General features: G+C 38.6%; 1 protein-coding gene across 1 annotated transcript in view; it reads right to left on the reverse strand.

Moving 5' to 3' along the window:
* The window catches only part of BLNK (B cell linker), a 48,138-nt gene that overhangs the window by 1,588 nt on the left and 25,616 nt on the right, over window positions 1–20,934 (reverse strand). Inside the window, exons 5-22 of the mRNA XM_067300086.1 lie at window positions 20,064–20,104; window positions 19,027–19,183; window positions 18,180–18,349; window positions 17,582–17,663; window positions 16,768–16,851; window positions 15,365–15,390; window positions 14,802–14,830; window positions 14,428–14,514; window positions 13,594–13,636; window positions 11,966–11,993; window positions 11,569–11,641; window positions 10,943–10,973; window positions 9,827–9,869; window positions 8,993–9,071; window positions 8,509–8,540; window positions 5,343–5,422; window positions 1,620–1,703; window positions 393–548 (exon numbers count right to left, since the gene is read on the reverse strand). Of these exons, the coding sequence (XP_067156187.1) occupies window positions 393–548; window positions 1,620–1,703; window positions 5,343–5,422; window positions 8,509–8,540; window positions 8,993–9,071; window positions 9,827–9,869; window positions 10,943–10,973; window positions 11,569–11,641; window positions 11,966–11,993; window positions 13,594–13,636; window positions 14,428–14,514; window positions 14,802–14,830; window positions 15,365–15,390; window positions 16,768–16,851; window positions 17,582–17,663; window positions 18,180–18,349; window positions 19,027–19,183; window positions 20,064–20,104 (1,325 nt within the window). The remainder of the gene's footprint in view (window positions 1–392; window positions 549–1,619; window positions 1,704–5,342; window positions 5,423–8,508; window positions 8,541–8,992; window positions 9,072–9,826; window positions 9,870–10,942; window positions 10,974–11,568; window positions 11,642–11,965; window positions 11,994–13,593; window positions 13,637–14,427; window positions 14,515–14,801; window positions 14,831–15,364; window positions 15,391–16,767; window positions 16,852–17,581; window positions 17,664–18,179; window positions 18,350–19,026; window positions 19,184–20,063; window positions 20,105–20,934) is intronic.

Here is a 20,934-nt window from a genome sequence, read left to right on the forward strand (position 1 = left end):
TTTTTTTTTTGGAAAGTTATTGGCATGTAGCTATTCTTCCTTGTTCTTCCTTTACAGTTTTCCAAGAAACTTAATTGGAGCCCAGGTAAAAGGTGAACAGAGGACTAGAAATGACTGGAGAATTTATCTAGTAATTGCAGTTCTGATCCTCATAACTGCTCAAAATGGTTATATGAGTATGTTTTAAACTAGATCTGTGGTTTTAATTAGTTACAACGTGCAGTAGCTGATGTTACACTGGTTTAATTTGTCTGGTAAATCAGTTATCATATAGGGTATATTTTTATCTTGATGCATAAAGAATCCTTTTGGTCATAGTGCAAAATACCTTAATCCTTGCTTATAAAGCTATGTAACTGAAAAAAGTAAATGTGGAAAAACCACCCTCTCACCTCTTCACCATTTTTTTCTCTGCCCAGTGCATATTGTCGTGTTGATTCAATAAATCGTATAGGGATGTTGTATACTCTTCTGTTATAAAACACAACCAGTGTGTATGGTTGCCTTGAATCCTGTCCAGAACTCTTTCTTATTAGGAAAGATCCATCCTAAAGAAGGAAAAGAAAATAAATGAGTGTATTCAATTTATTTTTTCCAACAGCTTAGTCTGTTTTTAGCTTCATGTTTGTATCTGTATTAGCATTAAACCCTTTTCTCCCATTAGGGAAACTTCATAGCAGGAGATGGGAAGTAGCATGTATTCCTGCTGTCCAAGATTAGCTTACAAACGCGTCCTTTAAGAGCCACCTTTGCTGCTGCTTCTGCCTGTTCTCTCTCAGCCAGAGAAAGGAAGAAGAAATAAACATGCAGTGTCAGCACTCTGTTGGGGTCCACAGATGATTAGTAAATTAAGTTACTGTCAGTAGCAATAGGTAGGCAAGAAAGCAGTGAGAGGTAGAAATAGTTTCTGCAGAGCTGTAAAAAGTGCCCTGATCATGATCATCACCTAGTGTCACTGACAACGTAGCCCAGTGCTCACTAGCTAGCAGTAGCCTATGCTGATGATAACCTCAGGGCTCTGCCCCTCTCTCCTGCTCTGTGGAGTGATACAGAAGAGAGCTCTCAAGAGTGGAAATGTACCTCATGCTGAGGATGCAGCGCTACATGTGACTATTCCCTTTTGTGACATTAGTTTCATGTAGACAGACAAAATAGTTTAGGCAAGCACTTAAATTCTCCAAATAGCTAAATGCATACTGTTGCTGTTTCAAAATGTGTAGTAACATCGGCCTTTCTAAATAGTAACTGTTTTTACATGAACCATTGGGCGCTGGTGGTTAATATTTGGGATGGAGGTCATTTAAAAGCCGCGGGACTTTGCCTTTCATTTTAGAGAATGCATATGAACTATCAGATCTTCCTAGACTCTCAGCTTTCTCTCCAGTGCACTGATCTTTGCTCTGAGTTCCACTGATGATACAACTTTGATTGTCTTGGGAAGGAAAGCATAGAAGTTAAGAGTTTCACCACAGTAATTTCTTGTTTGACAGCATCTGCATGGGATAGTATTCTGACCTGTTCAGCATACAGCTCACATTCTTAGAATATATCTAGCTGTCTTTCCATTTTTTTATTTGAAAGATTTCCTAAAACAGATATTCTTTAAAAGTTTGATATACCTTATTTGATCGGTACAATGCATCTTCTGCTGTTTTTCGATCACAGGTAGCAGCATACCATGCTTTACTATGAACACCAGCATCCTAGAGAGAGAAAGAGAAAGTGTTACTTGTGTGACATCATTGGATATTACTGTCAAACAGCACTCATAAAATAATAATAATAATAAAAAAGAACTTGGGCTATAGGGGAGTTACTACTGAATAATGATGACTGAAGAACTCAAATACAGAACACTTCAGGAAACACAGAATTCAGACAAGCCTTTGGCAGGAGCTCATGGTTTTCATTGGCTAGAGGCAGTTCAGAGAAAAACTACTGTGTCAGAACAGGGGTAATGGATGTATAATAGAAGGCTGATATATGAGAGAAGAAAAATACCCTGAGGAAAGTCTTCAGGTACAGCTGGAGGGCAGTTTGGCATTTTTAAAGCAGAAGGCTATTCCAGTAGAATTTCAGGAGGGCTTTCAGGAAATGTTGAGGAGTAGTTTGACATTAACAATTTAAATGCTGCTCAGCTGTGGCCTAGCTCATAAAATGTCCAGATTTGTTAGGTACGTAAGGTTTTGTGAAGGAAATTTTCCATATGCTTAATGCTATTTGTGAACATGACCAGGATTGCCTCCATCTGGATAGTATGGAGGTAGGCTAAGTGCGTCTTTGGCTCTCTTTGTTGTTATTAAATGAGGATAAATGGATGGTGTCCCACAAAACACAGGAAGCATTAATACCTTCCATCTACTTACTCAGCAGTTCAGCACTCAGTACTTTCACTTGAGACGTATGAGATTTGGATTCAGTTGAGGTTCTCTTGTTGGAATGAGTCTGAATATATCTTCACATTTAAAACAGTGTTCCTGACTAAAAGGCATAAGCTGCCTCATGTTTACCATGGATACCATGGACAAAGATTACATCTGTGACAGAATGCAGAGGGGCTGATATTTTATAACATACCTCTTGGGTACCTTATTTGTGTGGCATGCCCCTGTCAACACCTCACCAAGATTACCCTTCTCTCCGTTTATTGCATGCTTGGCAAGGCTCTGTACAGTGACTGGACTTGTCCAGGAGCTGTTCTTCCAGGCAAAAGCACTGGACAAAGGACTTCGTCATGGGGACATAGGGTTGGATAAAGATACAAATTAGGAAGACTGGCAACCCAAAGATAGGTGGATCCTGTTTTAGAAGATAAAAGTTCTAGTAGCATAAGAAGTGTAAAGATAAAGAGATGGGAGGAGGTGATGGCAGTTGGGAGTGAGTGTGGTAAGAGATTATGATTCGGGTATAATAGGATGTGGTAGAAAACTGGGTAGTAAGATGATTTTTTGGGGGTACATTTGGGAACAGGAGCGGAGTTTAGGGGTAGGGTGTGGAGGGTGAAATTAGAGAGGTACAGAAGAAAAGACACTCCGTAAGACTGTAAGGGAAGGACAGGAATGAGGGACTAGAAACAACATGAAACCTGTGCATTATCAGGCTCCAATAGCTAGAACTAATAGTTTATAAAAACAGCAATCATAGAAAGTGAGCTCCTGGTGAGGAGGGTAATGCAAAAGCTAACCCCAGTGAACGGAGGGGCTTTAGAAATAGTGCTGATAGTGTTTCCTAATGAGTACTTCTGGGTACTGGCCTTCCTGCTCATTTGAATGGTTTGCTCCAACTCTGTAATAGAAAACTTATGATAAAATTCCTTTTTACAGAAGGTTTATGAAACCAGTCTGTCACCTTTGTATAAAACAGATTAAAGATGAAGTTGTATATTATGGCTGAGCTAGTCTAGCTGGCTCATGGTGGCCAAAAAGGGAAGGTCTCGGCCTCTCCCTTATGCTCGTTCCGTCGCTCCTCTGACCCCAGGATGAGATAGTTTGCTTTGATAATTGCGGGAAAGCATGTTACTTTTTTTGTTTTTCTTGTTTTGCGTTTGACTGCCAGGTTGGTTTACTGTCAGTTTAATGAGTTGGCTCATCTCACCGCAGGCTTAGAAGACCACCACAGTAGCACATGGCTTGGAGTGGGGAGGCAGTGAGGAAAGAGCAGAGCCTCCTTTTTGTGGGCATGAAATTCTTGGATTGGCTCAAGCCATATCATGTAACTTTACCCCTAGAGTCCTTCAGTGTTTCTCTCCAGTTGCACTATTAATTGGAAAAGCACAGGATGAGAGGAATTGCAAGTATGCAAGGTGCTCAGCCACTGTGGGAATGCGTGCATTCAACTGAACAAGAAGGAATTGACTGCCCCAAACCCTTCTTTCTTCCCAGCACTATCTGTGGGGCATACTCTGGGAGCAGAGAGCTGCTGCCAGTGTTTGGATGGGAGCCAAACAGGTAATGGACCTACAGTGGCATGAAACAGGTCTGGGAGCACTTGTGTAGTACAGCAAATGGTAGTACTGCTGTACATCATAATTGGTGGGAAATAACACCAACTTCAACAGTTAATTTTCGTTTTTTAACAAAATGGATGTTTTAAGGCTCTGGTTTTGCCTGTGGGTGTTGCATAAAAGCTGTAAATATAATTGTTACAAGCCATTTATTTTAGTGTCTACTGGGTTGTTTATTTGAAAGTGATTTTTATAATAATATCCAGTGTGACATACTGTTAAAATTGTTCCAGAACTTTGAGTCCTTTGTGTTCCTCACTGTTGTATTATCTTTGTCATGGCAGGTTTTAGAACATTTAGTGTTACTGGCTCTGCACAGTAGAGCCTTTGTTTTGCACTCAACAGAACTATTTTTACCTTGTTTGTGACTACTAGGCTAATAAGGACGGCTTCCTGCATTTTGTGGTCTCCCTTCATCCAAAAGGAAAGTAAGGAGTATAGTATGAAAAATGAAAATAGCTTTGTGTTTGCTCAGATGAATAATCTTAATGCTTGATGTTGGAACAAAACAGAAAAAAAAAAAAAGGTCATAAAACTACCTTAGTATTAACTGTAATGAGAAGAGGTCTGTTTAGGGGAGCAGAAAGGAGCAGACCAGTGTAGGGGGAAGCATCACAGAGTCCACAGAGAGGGGCAGCAGTGGCTTCCTTCTCAGTCCCTACAACTTTGCTGACACCCCAAACTACTCTAAACAGGGCAATGTTCATAACGGCATTCTGCTGTGTTGGGCTATTCAGCAGAGCTTCTTCCTTTTTCTCCTATAAATTTCTGGAATTTCTTAGCACATCTCATCAGTGCAGGCTAATGCTATAGCTGCAGATGGCTCATTGTATCTGCCTGGTGCAAAATTTTTTTTTCAGGACCCTAGCAGGCAAAAAAGTATAGCTATAAATTAGAAAAAGGAAAAAGGCAATTAAAAGGTCTTAATAATCATCTGTATCAAGGGCTAGACTAAACTACAGGTTTCCTTGTATCAAATGATATCTGAGTATTATGAACTGGGGATCTGGGAAGACCTGAAACTTAACTAAACTAAGAAGCTTTTCGGGTTTTGTAGAGTGCTAAGGTTTGGTATAATGCTGTTTAAGCATTTTTCTACAGTTTGTTGAAGCTCTCCTATGCTATGTGTTCTAAGCATTTTGGATGAAAAACATTTAGGTTATTTGTGCCGTAAATAAAATTTTCACTGCAGATGGGGCCAAAGTCCTTATATAAAGGGAAAATGGAATGTGTGCGGCCTCAGCAAAGGAGTATGACTTAGGAATGGAAATATTACTTTAAGTAAACTAAAGGATTAGAAGACTTCTGTAACTTGAATTGCCTTTAGCTAATGTTATACCTGGTCTGCAGTACTTGAAACTGATGAAAAACTGCTGCGAGGGGAAGCACCCAGAGAACGGTTTGCAGCTTCTGGCACTTCTAGAAAAGAGAGAGAACAACATGTATAAGTTTTCAAAGTACATTTTGTTTCGTTATACAAAATTGTTTGTTGTGAGAATTTTGGAAGATCTGGAAATGCTTGACCTGTGGTATCGTTCAGGAAAGAGATCTACTTGTATGGACCCTATGTGAGTGCCTTGTCTGCTCACAAGAGGATCCTTGTATGTAAAAATAGAGAAACAGTTTGGAAATAACTCGGTTAATAGCTAAAGCTATATTTAATATGCAAGGAAAAAACAATTCTAAGCAAATCAGAATATAGCAATGAGTAAAGAAAAATCAGGAAGACAATGTGAAAAGTACTCAATCTAATGTGAGAGGTAGTCATATAGGTGAGGGAGTCAGCAAAACTAATGTAGTTCAGAGATCATTTTTCACTTATTTCATCCAAATGAATTGTTTGCACATGCATGCAAGAAGCCTAGGCAGCAAAATAGAGAGGCAGAACTAGCAGGAAAGACTGTGAAGTTTGAAAATAACAGAACATAGTAGGAAACGTGATACTATTTTGTGAAAATAGAGCGTAGTAGAAAATAGCTATTATGGTTGAAACACAGATGTTGAAGAATGTGAGAAATCCAGAAATTAAGAGGAAAATGGTTGAGTACTGTTGCATGCTAATGATGTGACAGAAATATGGGAAATAAATATAGATAATTGGTTTTCTGGTAAAACAGAATCCTGGACAAAGGTAGTATAGGTGTCTGCTGTAGGCACTTGCAGTCAGAGTTGGGTACAGGTGGAGAAATCTCTAATATTAAGAGAAGATGACAATAGAAAGTTGAGTGTTAGAATTGTCAGGATGGGAGGATATATTTCCTGTTTATTTTACTTATTGGAAAAAAATGCTACTAGTATTGTTAGTGCTCACCTATTCCTGGATATGATACTTTGCAGACTGCTTTACCAAATAGTCACTAATATAATTCTGATTTAGATTTTGGTTTCAGAAAGTAGTAAGAATATGATAGTGTTTATGCAGTGATTCAGAGAATTAGAGAATACAGCCGGACTGAAGAGCTCAAAGAGCTCTGTGTGAAGTAGATTTAGATTTTCTTTACAGTAAAGAGGCAGTTATCGGGAAGCTGTATTCCAAGTGTGCGCGTGGGGTGAAAGTTGTAAGGAGCAGTTCCAGCTCTCAGTGAATGAATAATCCCCTGAAGAAGGCTATTAAAGATTAAGAATTTTGTTTTCCTGTCAAGTTTTGACTGACCAGCTGCAAAAGCTGTAGCTGATGACTCCATTGTATGAATAAAGAATTGCCAGAAGTCAGGCTGAATTAGACTTTACAAAGGAAATGAAAATAAGTAAGAGGTTCCTTAGCCATGCAAAAAAGAAAAGAGAAAATGGGACTGTCTTCAGTAAGAATTGTATTGAGTTTAAAGATAATCTAGGTACTAAATTAATAGGAGTTCTGGAAATTGGAAGCAAAACTATGGAAGCTTAGTACATTTGAACTGGCAGGCCCACATAATCTTTATCCCAGAAATCTGAAAAACTGGCACATGAAATTACAGGGCTGGTAGCAATTATTGTAAATAAATTTCAAGCCAGGGTGGTACTGTATTACTGAAGAATACCAAACATAATAGCTATATTTAACAAAATGGAAAAAGTGACCTGAGCGACTACAGGCCTTTTTGTCGGACTCAACAGAACACAAGGCCCTAGAAGAGAATTTGAAGGAAAGAATATTTTAAAATGTGGAGGTAAAGGGGAAAAAAAAGCAGGATAAAATCTGACATTTACCCAAATAGATCAAATCAGACTAACATTATAGCTTTTTCATAAAATAACTAATTTCTGTGAAAAGGGAATATGGTACTCTACTCACTGTGGACTTTGGTAGACCATTTGATAATATGCCATATGAGAAATTAGTGCTTTTAAAGAAGAAAATGAATGTTAGTGCAAGACTTGTGTGGTGATAAGGAAGAGGCAGCAGGTTGTGCTGAAAGGACATTGCAGATTGGGACCAGTTGCATCTGTGATAAAGTTGCTAGGGGCCTGGCACAAAATGAGAGTGTGGTAATGAAATTTGCTTATCAGAGCATCGTTTAGTACTAGATGACCTCAAAGAAGAGGGTAATAGAAATAGCACAAAATTTAATATTCCAGTAGTTACACTTAAGAGATTAGCAAGAATTTATGCTACAAGTTGAAGCACATCAGTTGCATGTGACAGGAGCAGACAAGCTTAGGAGCATCAGTCCATCACAAGAACATGAACCATTATTATGATTCCACAGTGTAAAAGGAGATGTAATTGCAACATACATCAAGCAAATATTTCCAGGAAATTTAGGGAAGTACTAATAACAGTATACAAAGTAAAAGCTAGACCACATTCAGACTGCTGTGTGCAATTCTCATCACCCATGTACATCATTATAAAAGATACATTCAGACAGAAATGCATGCAGAAAAGGGCTGGTAGGAAGGTCAGACAAATGTCTATCTGCTAAGAAGAGACTAGAGGAATATTAGATCTAATTTACACTTCTCTATGAAAGTGAGTTCATATACAAATTACTTGATTTGTTTTTAATTAACTGAAACTTTTCTAAATGCCTCTTTGAAAGTATTATTTACAGAAGAGGTTTAGCATTTGCCATTATAAAAATACCATTTTTTTCCCCGTAGAAAAAGAATAAATGATTGAGTGCAATAAAAAAATCTATCTAGCTTCCAGGCAAAAGAAGCTTGCAACAGCCCAGAAGAAATTATATTTGGAGTTTTTCTGTGGCAAGGAAAATGTATGGAATCTTTATTTTGATGGAAATTGAGCCAAACTGCCTTTCGTAGAAATTTCTAGTAGTCATAAACGGGAGCAAGGCACCTAATTCCCATTGATTTACACAGTAATTCTAGCCTAGTCCCTTAATTTTACTAGCTGAGCTAAATGTTATGTTGGATATTTAATGTCCTGTTCGTGTGCATTACAGAGACAAATGTCAATTCCAAACTAACGAATACACATGGCATCTGAAAATAATCTTAATTCAAAGATTAATTTGAATTTACAGATTAATCACATCTTAATTCAAAATCTGAACTGTACTTACTTGGCAGAGTGGAGGGCTTTTGGAGCAAAGACCTGAAATAAATATCAAGAGATTATAGAAATGTCTGAGGAGATCTACCTAGTTTTGAAAACATTAGAATTGTGTATTTGGAAGTGTGCAAGGGTAGGACATGTTCCATCTAACCCTTTTGCCCACTGAGAGATAAGGACCAGATACAGGTATTTTTAAAAATCAGTTCCCACTAGTACTGGCAATTAGGAATTTAAACATCTGGCTTAAGTCTTCTCCATCACCTACTTAGAGGTCATATCCACCCATGCTTTTTGATGTTGGTTATAGTATTTGGACACATTTGCTAGGTTTTATTTTTTGCTACTGTGAGGCTTCAAGAAATGTGGCTTAAAAAACAACAGCAGGCTACAGAGAAAACTGCTCCCCTTTGAATCTCCCACACCTGTGTCCAGACTGAGCAGTAGGAGCTGGTACACCGAACTATTCAAAAGAAGAGGAAAAGGGATTTTACTTTTGGGCACCACTTGGAAGTGGTGGAAGAGGAAGCTCTTGGCTGGAACCTCGCCGTCGTTCTGCTGCTGTAGGTTTCTCTGTAATTTGGGGAAACAAATTGTAAAGTCAAGATTTCTTCAGAAATATATTGTCCCAAATATGAGAGTCCCAGTACTTGAAGGATTTTAGGTGGTTTTTTTTTTTTTTTAAACATGGCAGCATGCCATCCCGCTGCTTTCTTTATTGACTGGTGGCATGCCACCAAATTTGTAGGCAAATAGCTGTGCTCTGAACGCCGTCAGGAATTCAGTGGGAGCCAGTGCCTTCCGAGGGGGGAGCTATGAGACCCGGGGGGCCGGCTGCCTGCGGAAACTCAGCCGGAGGAGCTGCGGCCACCTGGCTGCCTCTCGCTCTTGTGTTAGGCAGTGGCTCCCGTGGAGCGTTTGCCTCGGGGAGCTGCTGCCTTGCGCTGAGCAAGCCGCGTTTTCTGCCTGGCTGAGGGACTGGCTCTGGCCAGGAGCCGGCTGTGCGTGCAGTGGTTCTCGCTGAATTCAAGATGATGCACTTCCCCTCCCTTCCGCCTTCCCCTCTTTGAGCACTTTATGGCACATTGCTGGTACATTATGCCGTACGTTACCCTGCCAGTAACCTCAGTAGTTTTACTGTGGCTGTTTTTAGAGAACAATGATATTTAGTGCAACTATGGCTGGCCAGAGCCAGTTCTGTACTGCTAAAACCAAAAACCTTTCAAAAACCTAGAATAAACTAAATGTGATGTTGTTTGTTTCATGTTTTTAATAAGAGAAAGTTCTGATGAAAGTCAACTTTTTCCACAGTAGTGAAGATAATTTACCTTCATTTACAGTTAAGGACTCTCTGGATGGTAAACTTGGTTTCTACAATACAACAAAAGGAAATCAAATATTAAATGGCATATTATTTGTACAGAATATTATTTTTAATAGTTTTTGTTAACCAGTTTACATTTAGAATTGACAGCATCTCAGAGGGATTAGGAGATAGGGACATGGCCATTCTGTGACTATCCTCTAGTTGTATGATCGCGAAGCTTTGGATTTTGCAAGATAGATTTGGAAGGAATCCCAGTTTATATGTGTGAACAAGATGGACAAAAGTAAAATCTAGAGATGAATGCTTAATAAGATGAGTGCAAGGAATCCCCCCAGGAGTAAGTTTATGTTTTAACAAATGATTCATTCTGATTTCAAGGTGTCCAAAGATGAAAAGTCCATCCCAAATACTTACTTAAGAATCAAAATTTGAATATTCTCATCTTGGTCAAGCTGTGCCCACTAAATGTCTGAACGCTTCTCTTTACTGAAGTTTAAATTCAGTTTAGCTGACAGTAAAAACTGTCCCAGCCTTTCAGTTTCATATTTTTTCATTTTGAAACAATCAGAATAAACTGTCAGTTTCAAAACATTTTTTCAAATGGATTTATTTGAAAATTTGAACTAGTTCTCCCACTTTTTCCCACAAGAGGTTTTGGGATATTTTTCTAATGATGAAATATTTATTGAAAAACTTTTGACTAATTCTGGTAAAAGCCTACATCTTCCTTAAGCTATCATTCTTATAGTATATCCATGTTCTCCATATGCAGACCCTGTACATTTCAGCTGATACTTCTGAATGGCCCATGCTCCCATTTATTTCTCATTTTATTCAGTCTTTGCACTGTGCATTTATTGTTATAGCCTAGAGTATCATATCCAAACATCTATTTAATATATACATTCTTCTACTTGAGCTTTCTTACTGCTGCTTCATTCATATAACTACACCCAAATGCCTGTAATTAGTTTACATTCTTTATTTCACTCCTTTTTCCCTATTCTTTTCATGCCTTTATGTTGTGCCCAAATTTATGATCAAATGGAGTCTTGCAAGAAAATTAAAAATTACCTGTAAAATTATCACATAATTATGCAATTATAAATCAACTTACTGCTGGACTTACTGCATTAGAAGTTTTCTTTCTGCAGATTGGAAAAAAGAGTATGGTTACTTAACAGATGCACAGAATTCATTTAGCAACTAAGCATCAGGTTCATTGATGCCCAAGATATTTTTGGCCTAGGTGACACGTGGCTCTTTATTGGATAGAGGTAGCAGTAGTAAAAAAGATTAAGGGTATCAGATGTAATGTGGCTTCTCAGTATAGGTACGTGTGATATGCAAGGAAGCTATGCTCTATCCAAGGCCTAAGAAGGCAACTTGGGTGGGGTGGAAAAGTTTCAAGAAAAAAAAACAAAACCCCAATTATCTGCATTCATAAGCATGCACATGCCATTGCTGCAGTCTGTGACTAAATTAAGCAAGCCAGCTAGCATCTGCCCTCAGTGGCAGGCAGTGAAGGGCAATGGCACTGTTAACACAAACAGTATTCTTGCAGAAACAGTGAAGGATGTGATCCTGGCTTGCTTTTACCCAGTCAGGATATGTTTCATGAAAAGCAAAAGAAATTTCTCCTGAATTCTGGTTGCCCCAGGCAAGGATAGGATTCTGCTCCTAATAGAGCTAGCAATTAACTCCATCCCCCTCCGCATAGTAGTTGTATTGCTTTTTACTCACATGACCCTAGGTAATGGAGAAGGAGCTGCTCCAGTGGGAAATCTGGATTCCTGAGTGCTATTGAAGCTGTGATCTAGAAATGCATATGTTATATTTAGTAGACAATATTAGCAGTATCTGAACAGTGGGTTTTCTAAAGGTCCACACTGCAATGGTACAGCCATTTCAGTGTTAAAGTAATAAAAGTACAAAAAAGTATCCTTTGGTTTAAGTTCTTTCTTGACATGTTTTCATGCTGATTAAACTAGAAAACAGTTCAGTAGCCTTCCTCATTGCTGACTGATAAGGATAAAATTTACACAGACACACTCCACTGCATGGTATATTAAGGTCACCAATAACACTTACTACAACAAATCCCTCTCACATCACCATGTCTTCAAAAGAGAATACTTACTTTCTTCATTATCGTTTGCTTCACGGTCCTGTAATGGAAAAGATATGTTAGATCTCACAAGGAGCAATTAAAAAATAAATTATTATCTAATGGGAGGTGCATAAATAATCTGTTCTTGGCAAACTGCTCTAATATTTAAAAAGTATTGGTACAGAATGCATATAACATTCAGCACCCTTTTTATCAGCTTTCATCAGGGAATTAAAAACACTTTAGCAAACAAATTATTTTTGAATGTTTTGATAAGCTTGGGATTTTATGTAGCATAGAGAAAAGTGGCCTAAAATTTTGCAGCAGGATCTTGTGCTGCTGTGAGAGTGAACTAATGAGATGTTTGAGGTGCAATATGGCAATAGAGAGTGTTCTGAAGCCGGAGTATTCTTGTTAGCACTGATCAAGTGCAATCGCTGTCCAACATTCTCCCTTCAGATGGATTTTTTTTAACCTTATATTGGTAAGAAAAGCTGAGAAATCAACCATTTCATAAAAGAGAAGTCCTGGATTTGGCACCATTCAGGAATTAATTGTTCAGCATCTTACAGGATATACATCAAATTAATTGGAAGAATGTTGTGATCAAGTGCAAGGGAAACTAAAATGCTACTGCTGTTGTATTTAGCAGTGGGAAAAAAAAATCAGAAATATTTGGCATATCTAGAAATTTAGAGATTGAAAGTGAGACTATAAGATGTTCTTATACCATCTGCGTTATGTTGTTACCTTAGCACCCAACTTAGGTATGATCCCAAACTCCTAATTTTAAAAGCCTAATTTCTCTGTGTAGTCACTGCTAGAAAATGGTGTTTCTTAAGGACAGTTCAGAGCACTGGGCTGGAACAGAGTTCGATGCACATAGCTTTTGGCACTGATGCTGATGCAGTTACTGTCACCTTGATTCTTGGTAGTTTGCTCCTGATGCGCACTCTCGCTCGTGCTGGCACAAATGTTAGTGAAGCTATGGTGCAGAACAGTTTAGGGAACTAATCTGGCTGAAAAAGAACCTTTTCTGTATTTGCTTTTGCCCATTTGCTGCTCAGTTAGGTACATTTCCAACTTGTTTGCTTCATAAAACCTTTGTTCTTGCACACTGAAGGGGAGAGACTGGGGACAAGGGTAGAGGTAAAAAAGAGATGACGAACACAGCCATAGGAAATCCAAAGCTTATAATTACTGCTTTGTGGACTGCATTTTCAAGTGATATTGGTTATTCAGACTACCCAGTTTGAGATGTCATAGGAAGACTCCATTTTCCAGAAAATATTAATCCTTCATTATCTAAATATGAATGAGGCTGAAAGAAGGTGCTTCAGGTTGGGCAAAATCATGCATTGCTACTGAAAACAAGGTTCTTGGAGTGGCACTGGCATTTTTTAGTAAAAAAGGTTATTTTTGTGGACTTAGACTTATCTCTTAAACCACTTAAAGTTTTTCATAGACCAATACAGATGTCAAGTACGCTTCTTTTGTCCAACAGATTAAAGAACACAATTACAATATTAGATCAATCTGAAATTCAAAGTCATCTGTTCCTGTTATCTAATCCAGATAATAAAAAGCATCCATATATTACACAGATACTGGAAAAGCTTAACAGATTTTTTTTTTATAGCAGCACATTAGTTACTCACTGCTTTTGGATGAAGACGATTTCTGGGAAGAGGCACAATATTTCTGGAAAATAAACAAAATAGGTTAAACTGAGTTTTTTTTGTTGTTTGTTTTTTAATTGCTTGGCTTAGATATGTGTTTCAAGATCTAGAGAGGATGAGGTCCGCAGTAAATGGATGTAGTCGCAGCTAGATACACTTGCAATGACTCTTTGCCTGTAGTGTGGAACTCTTGTGGAAGAGCATCTGTCCTGGACCTTGGGTCCCCCGTGACTGTGCACGGGGCCTCCCTGAACACCCTACCAGATACAGTGTTGTGGATGCCACCTGCTCTTCCTGGGGCATGTGGCCTATTTTGTACAGTGATGTCCTAGAGATTAGACAGTGTCTTGGTTACCTAGCAGCTACACTTCTTCTGGAGTGAAATAGGCTGCATACTCCATTTTCCTTTGCCTCTTTTCCTCCAGAGAGTTGGAATATAAATTGTTAATTTACCACCCATGTCCAGCTTCTTTACCAGCCCTCCTGTGCCTCATCCCCTGCAAGGGGGTAGGGGATGTTTGCAAGGGTGCAGAGACTGACAATAGGACTCGAGACTGGCTTGCAGAGAGGTTTTACTCCTGCACTGCATCCCTAAAGGTATATTATAGAAAATAGTGCTGATTTGGCAAACTGGCTTGAGTACAGAAGTTGACAAGGAAGCTGAAACTTTCGTTTTTAACTTGTCCGAATATCCCTAGCTTGTTCTGTGTATGCGTCGTGACAATCATTCATTGTCCGAAGGGCACACAACAGAGAGGAGAAGAGTTTGTCTCTGTTCATATTTGTTACTGACATCAGCTGCTTTTGATTCACCTGGAAGTATCCAACTTAGGTGACATGTTGTGCATGTGGGAGTGCTCTGTATTCTGAGCAGGCGTAGAAGGAAGTGGCTTAGTGAATCTAGCAAGAAAACATGAATTCAGAAAGGAAAATTTTATTTAAAAATAATGAATAAAAAAGCATTTCTCCTCCCTATCCCCTCAAAATCCTAAAAATGCCCTTAAGAGAGATTTCTTTTTAATATGTATTACTCTGGTGTTATTAAAATTAACAGAGAAACAAACTACATTATTTTTGTGAAGATATTCTGAAGACAGATAATTATTAAGTGTATAGCTAGCTGGATGAGAAAATGTATTTTCTGAGAAATTTCAAGTAATGCACAAATATTCATAGCAATGGATTACCTGGTTACTGGTGGTGGTGATGGTTTTTCCTTTAAGAGAAAACACACTGAATTATTTGGTTGTCTTTAGATTTCATAAAATACATCCATATGATCATATTTTTGTTATCATAGCAATAATTCAGATTTACTAGGGCTGACTTTCTGCCTATCCCATCTTGGTGCAGATTCCTAGGCAGAGTTGTAGAAATCTATACCTCAACACAAAAACGTGAAGCCTTAAGTATGCTGCTAGGCCGTATGTCATGTCAGTAGTGGCAAGTAGGAAGCAAATGACTGTGTCAGAAGTGTCACCGTTCCTTTTGCTGCACTTGTGCTTCTAGAAAGCAGTCCCTCAGGCTGCTGCTTCCCAGCCTGACCACTATCACACAGGACTGGGAAACGTCAAACCTTCCCCATGTATTCTGCTCTGCCATTAAGTTCTAGGTGCAGACAGCAATTTGTTCCCATTTTTCCCCTTTGAAGGGCTGGTAATCTTCTCCCCCCTCCCACCCCCCTGCCACATTTGTGTTTTTCCTCATGGATGGAGGGCAGCATGAGTCATAAAATACATAATGGCCTTACCTCTTCTTCAGGAACCTCATAGACTTCTATAGGATAGGGAGGGAAAAACATGTTCTTTAGTTAACAAAAACGAAGCACAGGTTTCCTTAGCAAAAAAACTGGTTAGGATTGTACTTTTGCTTCTGGAAAAATAATTTGGAGAAGTCACTCAAAGCTTGATTCTGCCTGCTTTGTTAAATTGAGCTGATCCTAAACCCTAAGGTAGCCACACCCATATTCTTTTAATGGGAACTTTAGAAAAAGTCCCAGGAAGTCTGCATAAATAGTCACTGTATAAATGAAACTCTCCTTCCTCTCCTTCCCCCCACTTTTTTTTTGCAAAAAGCAAGATGAATGCTTGTGGTAACATTTAGCCTTTCCTTGACACTCAGGGAGGTAGAGATTAGGTGAATCATAAATCCAAACCGACTCATTTCTGTTGCTAGTGTCCATCCCTGAGCTCTGTCTCACAACTGTATTTTAATTCATGGATATTAAAAGCCAAAAATCACTAGCATCCTTATCTATGTCTAGTTTCTTCAATGAAAATTGAACTACATTTCAATAAATTTAATGTCAGGCTTTGTTGCTTTTATTGTGCTGAAAAGTGTTTAGGTACCCACTAGGGGGAGTTGTTTTATTTTTTTAGTGACAAATCTATCAAGACATGGTTGTTGGTCAAAAACTAATTTACAGAAAGGCCAAGATTGAAAGGGCATTAAAAATGTCTTAGAAGTATGCGACAAAACTTTAAGTCAATAAGAAAAACTTTGTAGTTTATGACTTGAAAGTTAAACACATTACTAATGAATATGCACAGCCTTTTAAAGAACTGTGTTAACAGTTTGTAAAGGTTACTTTCCAAGAAATTAGTATCATGTTGAGGAAACAAAACAGCTCAGAGTTAGCACAGCTAAGGGAGATTAAGCAATTATATCTGCACTTTCAAAAGCAAATGTGATTCCCCTCTTATTTGCTTCTGCTTTTTTTTTTTTTCCAAATAACTGCTTTTTACAGAACTTACAAACTGAAACACTGTATCACAGGGTGTGCCAAACATCAGTTTATACAGCATTTCATAAAGATTGAGTCTTGGTTCCTATAGGGTAATGAGATTAATAACATACTGAGTCTTGTAACTATTTTAGTTGTATTGATCCACTTGAGTTCTGCTACTAGAGCAGAAGACTAAAAATAAGTTAGTTTGGGGCAAATGGTTTGTTCCAGTTTTATTAATTCTTAAAACAGATTTACTATTAAAGGTAGGCAAAAAAATCTGCTACAAAACAGAAATACCTGAGGGGAGCATACTTTTATTTTGCAGAAATATGTCATATGGTTTGTATTTTGAATACATCAAGTGTAGTTTAATATTGTTCACTGTTAGGTTATGCTGTTTTAACAGTGATACAAAATCCACATACCTTGTGTGTCAGAAGTAAGAGAAGGCTTTGCAGAAGTGGGGAAGGCTGACTTTGTTGTTGGCTTCATAAATCTGTTCACAGGAGCTAAAAAACAGATATATGCAGATACAGATATGTGTGTGTGTATATCCATCCATATGTATGTACATACACGTGTATTTTAAAAAAAGTAACATTTATGCAATAAGAATAAACATTAAAAAGGTCCTAGTGATAGCCTACTGTTTTTATTGTGTGACCTTGAAGAAGTCAACCAAGGCAGAAAGAAGCTCTCATTTTAGAAGGGAAACATTATTCACAGCGTTCATGCCTCGCTGAATAGGTCTGATACTGTCAGTAATGTCAGAGAGCAGAACTACATACTCTCCTCTATTTAGTTTTCACCATAGGACTGTATTTTCATTCTCCAGCTAAATATACTTCAGATAGTGAGGTTAAAAAAATTAATCAAAGTCTTTATTTACTGAAAGCCTAAAAAGGCTCAGACAACAGAATTTTAATGCTGTGGCTCTCTTGAATGAGGAGAGAGATCTCACACCATGAAAAGCTGCCTGGATGTACCTGGGCTGGACTTTGAAATAGCTGAATGAGAGAGGTAGGAATTAAACATGGCTTCCAACATACATAAAGATAATTTGCCATGGCCTTGTCATGGCCAAAGGAGACAACTGCCCTTTGGCAGGTTGTATTCTCTTTAACAGCTGCACCTCCTCTCTTTGAACCCTAGAAATAGGCATTAATTCGATCTGTTTTTTCACTGTTGTTCCTAACAGGGTAATAAACAGTTATCAGCTTAAATGGTTAAAAAACTCACGTTTTGTAGGTAGTGACGTGCTGCTTTCTGTGGGTTCGATATAGTTATCATCATCATTGTCCACTGGCACAATGTAATTGTCCTATGAGAAATGCAGGACAGAAATCTACTGGTTAAATCTGCATCACTTCAAAGAACTGTTGGGAATGAAGTCCTGGCAGCAGCTCACAATAGTTGCCATTTCACAGTGACTGCTCTTTCAGACATTTATCATACTATATGGATGGGATTCCCTGACACTAAAAACCCTTCACTAAACTCCAATTACAGACTGGCGGATAAAAGCCCTCCCTTCCCTTTGTTTCTGGTGTAATGTTCAAGGTTGCGCTCTCTCTATTGCCTGCAGCTTGTTATGGATGAGCAGAAACTATTCTGTGCTCTAAATGGCTTCCACGGATACTTGAAGTAAGCAGATACCCACTAGGAATTAGCCTGGTACTCACAGATCATTGCTTGTGATGCACAGAATGATTTGAACTATAGACAGAGAGGCTGGTATGGAGACCAGCACGTGGAACTGCTGCATGGTCTACCTCATGATTGCTGTAGGGCCATCATTCATTTAAACCATCAAAACAAGTATATCTATGAACATTACCTCATCATCACTGCACTCCTTAGGCTTTGGTGGTACTTTTGGTTTTGGAGCAGTAGATGGCAACGGCAGAGATGGCTTGGATGGTTTCTTTGGTCTGGACAAGGCTGGACTGGGCATGGTTGGGAGAGGTTTGTTGATGGGAGGAAGCTGCTGGTGACTAGTGCGATTGTCTTTTAATGACAACAAAACAAAACAAAACAATTTTGGTAAAAATTACTTATTAGCCTCTGGACACTCTACCTATGCAAACAAATCTCTCTACTGTGGCTGCAACTTAGGTCAAAAAGCAGACCTGAGTGCCCACAGGTCCTGATTTTGAGACATGTCTGCAAACTAGTCCTATGTCATCACTTAGGGTAGCAAACCAGTCTTCTCTATCAGGCCACAGAGGCTGCCTAGACACTTGACTTATGCGAACAACTGTTTCTTAACTCCTCTGGAAGAAGATGGTGGCCAGATGGTGTAGCCTATTAGTTAGCATGCTCTGTGCCAGTGTGATCTTTGGTGATGGGAAGTGAAAGAGAACATATCTGTCATGTGGAAAAATGTCTGGGGCAAGGTCAGTGATATTTCCCCATACCTTTGCCTGAATTTTATGGTTAGTGGATGACTGTCAAAGTCTGTAGGCCTTACAATTACATTAAAACTCTAAGCATTGCTAGCAGCAATGCTAACCTGTTTCATGCTATAATAACAAATCATACCCCAGAAAGTTGAGGACCTGATTGTCAGAATTAAAAGCAAACTCTTGAGGAAGGGACAGGTTAGTCCACTTGAGGCCATTTCTCTTTTGATATTGATAAATAAACAATTATCAGGCTGATGTAACCAACTATTCCATATCTACCTGCGTATTCACCCCTAGAGATAGGGAATGCTGAGGGAATCTTCTTTTTCTCCTGCTCACTTGGAGGCGGTTCATAGCTGTCATCAGCGTTCTCTTCACTGGGGACCATGTACATCTCAGAGTCAGAGTGGTCATCTGGATTTTCATAATCACTGTCCTAGAAAGACAGAACTTCCCATTTCTCACTTCATAACACACTTTTGGCTTCATAGCAGGGTATGACATTCAGACATCTTTGCAGGAGTACAATTAACAAAATTACAAAAATGCACTGAAAAGACAAGTAACAGTCCTCTTCAATGTTCCCTCTCCAAACAAGCAGGAACTCCGCCTGTCTCCCCTTCACTTCTGTTCCAGGTCCCTTCGTGGTCCCCTTCTCCTTGGCACCTCCAAGGAGTCTTTGTCATATTAAGAGCTCAGTCTTCAAATTATGGACCAACAGCTTGTTTTTCTTCACAGGACATGTCCTTCCTAGCTCCAGCCAAAACTCTTGATATGTCCTGCCACCTCTTCTTCCTTTCCTCTTAAAGAGAGCTCAAGAGCTAACTCCTGAAGGGAATAGGTCACTTCAGGGTGATTGGTTGTACAGTGTGGCAATTAATTAACTGAGGAAGGTAGCTGGTCATGACTTGCTTCATTCTAATGTTGTCTAGAATCTGATGAGTTGTTTTTCATTTTTAAGAAGAAATGACTTTTTTCCCCCCAAAACAGAAGAACTTCCTTGTTTTTGAAATCACTGTTCAGTTTAAGAAGTCCCTCAAATTGATGCCACATATTTACTTGTCCAAAAGGCTTAGCATTCACGGCTGCCGTTGACAGTGCTTCTCATGTGTACCTTTAAGTTGAATGTAAAAAAACTGAGGCTCCTAAAAATCAGTGGCCTTCTGTAAATAATGTTGATGTCACAAACAAGACACTATTTCAGTGGTATAAGTTCAACCACGAGTAGATAATTCAAAAATAAACATTCATTATTATTGTTTGTGCTGAACTTGTTGCTACAGTAACTTCCTACTACCCCCCAAAAATATACTTACAAAATCATCTGACCATTGTTCCTCTTCATTGCCTGCATGTTCTAAACCAAACATTAGAGTTATTTAAGGAGATGAAATAGCATGAATGTGTATCTTAAGCATAGATTCAAAAAAATCTATCAATCATATTCAGTTAAAAAAATAAAAATAGCGAAGTTTTCTTAAACAGGAGACAAACACATCTGGTTTTGACTGTATAGTAAACTCTCCTTCTACTTACTTGTTTTTCATAAATTGTTATAGAGCTGTTGTAAAAGCAGTATAAAATGGTAAATTGTATCTGGTCTGAACAGCCGAGTGTGCGGTTTACCCAGGGTGTTGTGCTAACGTATCTCATTTTTAAATAGAAATAACAATTTCTATGTAACGAAACTAGTTCTGACCTTCTGGCTATTCAGTTTCTTTTTCTTTGTTAAAAGTCCCAGGGTAGGAGGCTAATGAAGAGTGGCAACAACCACCATTGAACGATTGGCTGATAACTTCCAGAAAGTGCCCTCTTCTGCTTCAGTATTTCATATTTTTTCCTTAACAACACAACTGTTAACGTATAAAGATGGGCATAAAGAAATTTGTGGGCAGTGCTGTATATAGTTCTACCTATACTTTAAGATAATTCATGATGTCATCATTATTATGTTAATAGTATCAAGTGAGTCTGACTCCTATGGTATGGTGATTAATTTGTTCAACTTTTTTCCCATATTTACTTTCACTTCACAGTTTCTGGCAGAAAGGGACAAAATGTGAATTCTACTCCATCTTTAGAGCAGCCTACATATAGCACCCTGGTAAATATTGATTCTGAAGGAGCAGCTGCTTGCTACTGTTTGTTCATGGTGAGACAGCTTGCCATGGTTTTCTTGCTTCACAT

This window comes from Apteryx mantelli, chromosome 7 (assembly GCF_036417845.1).
Source record: "Apteryx mantelli isolate bAptMan1 chromosome 7, bAptMan1.hap1, whole genome shotgun sequence".
NCBI classification, from domain to species: Eukaryota; Metazoa; Chordata; class Aves; order Apterygiformes; family Apterygidae; genus Apteryx; species Apteryx mantelli.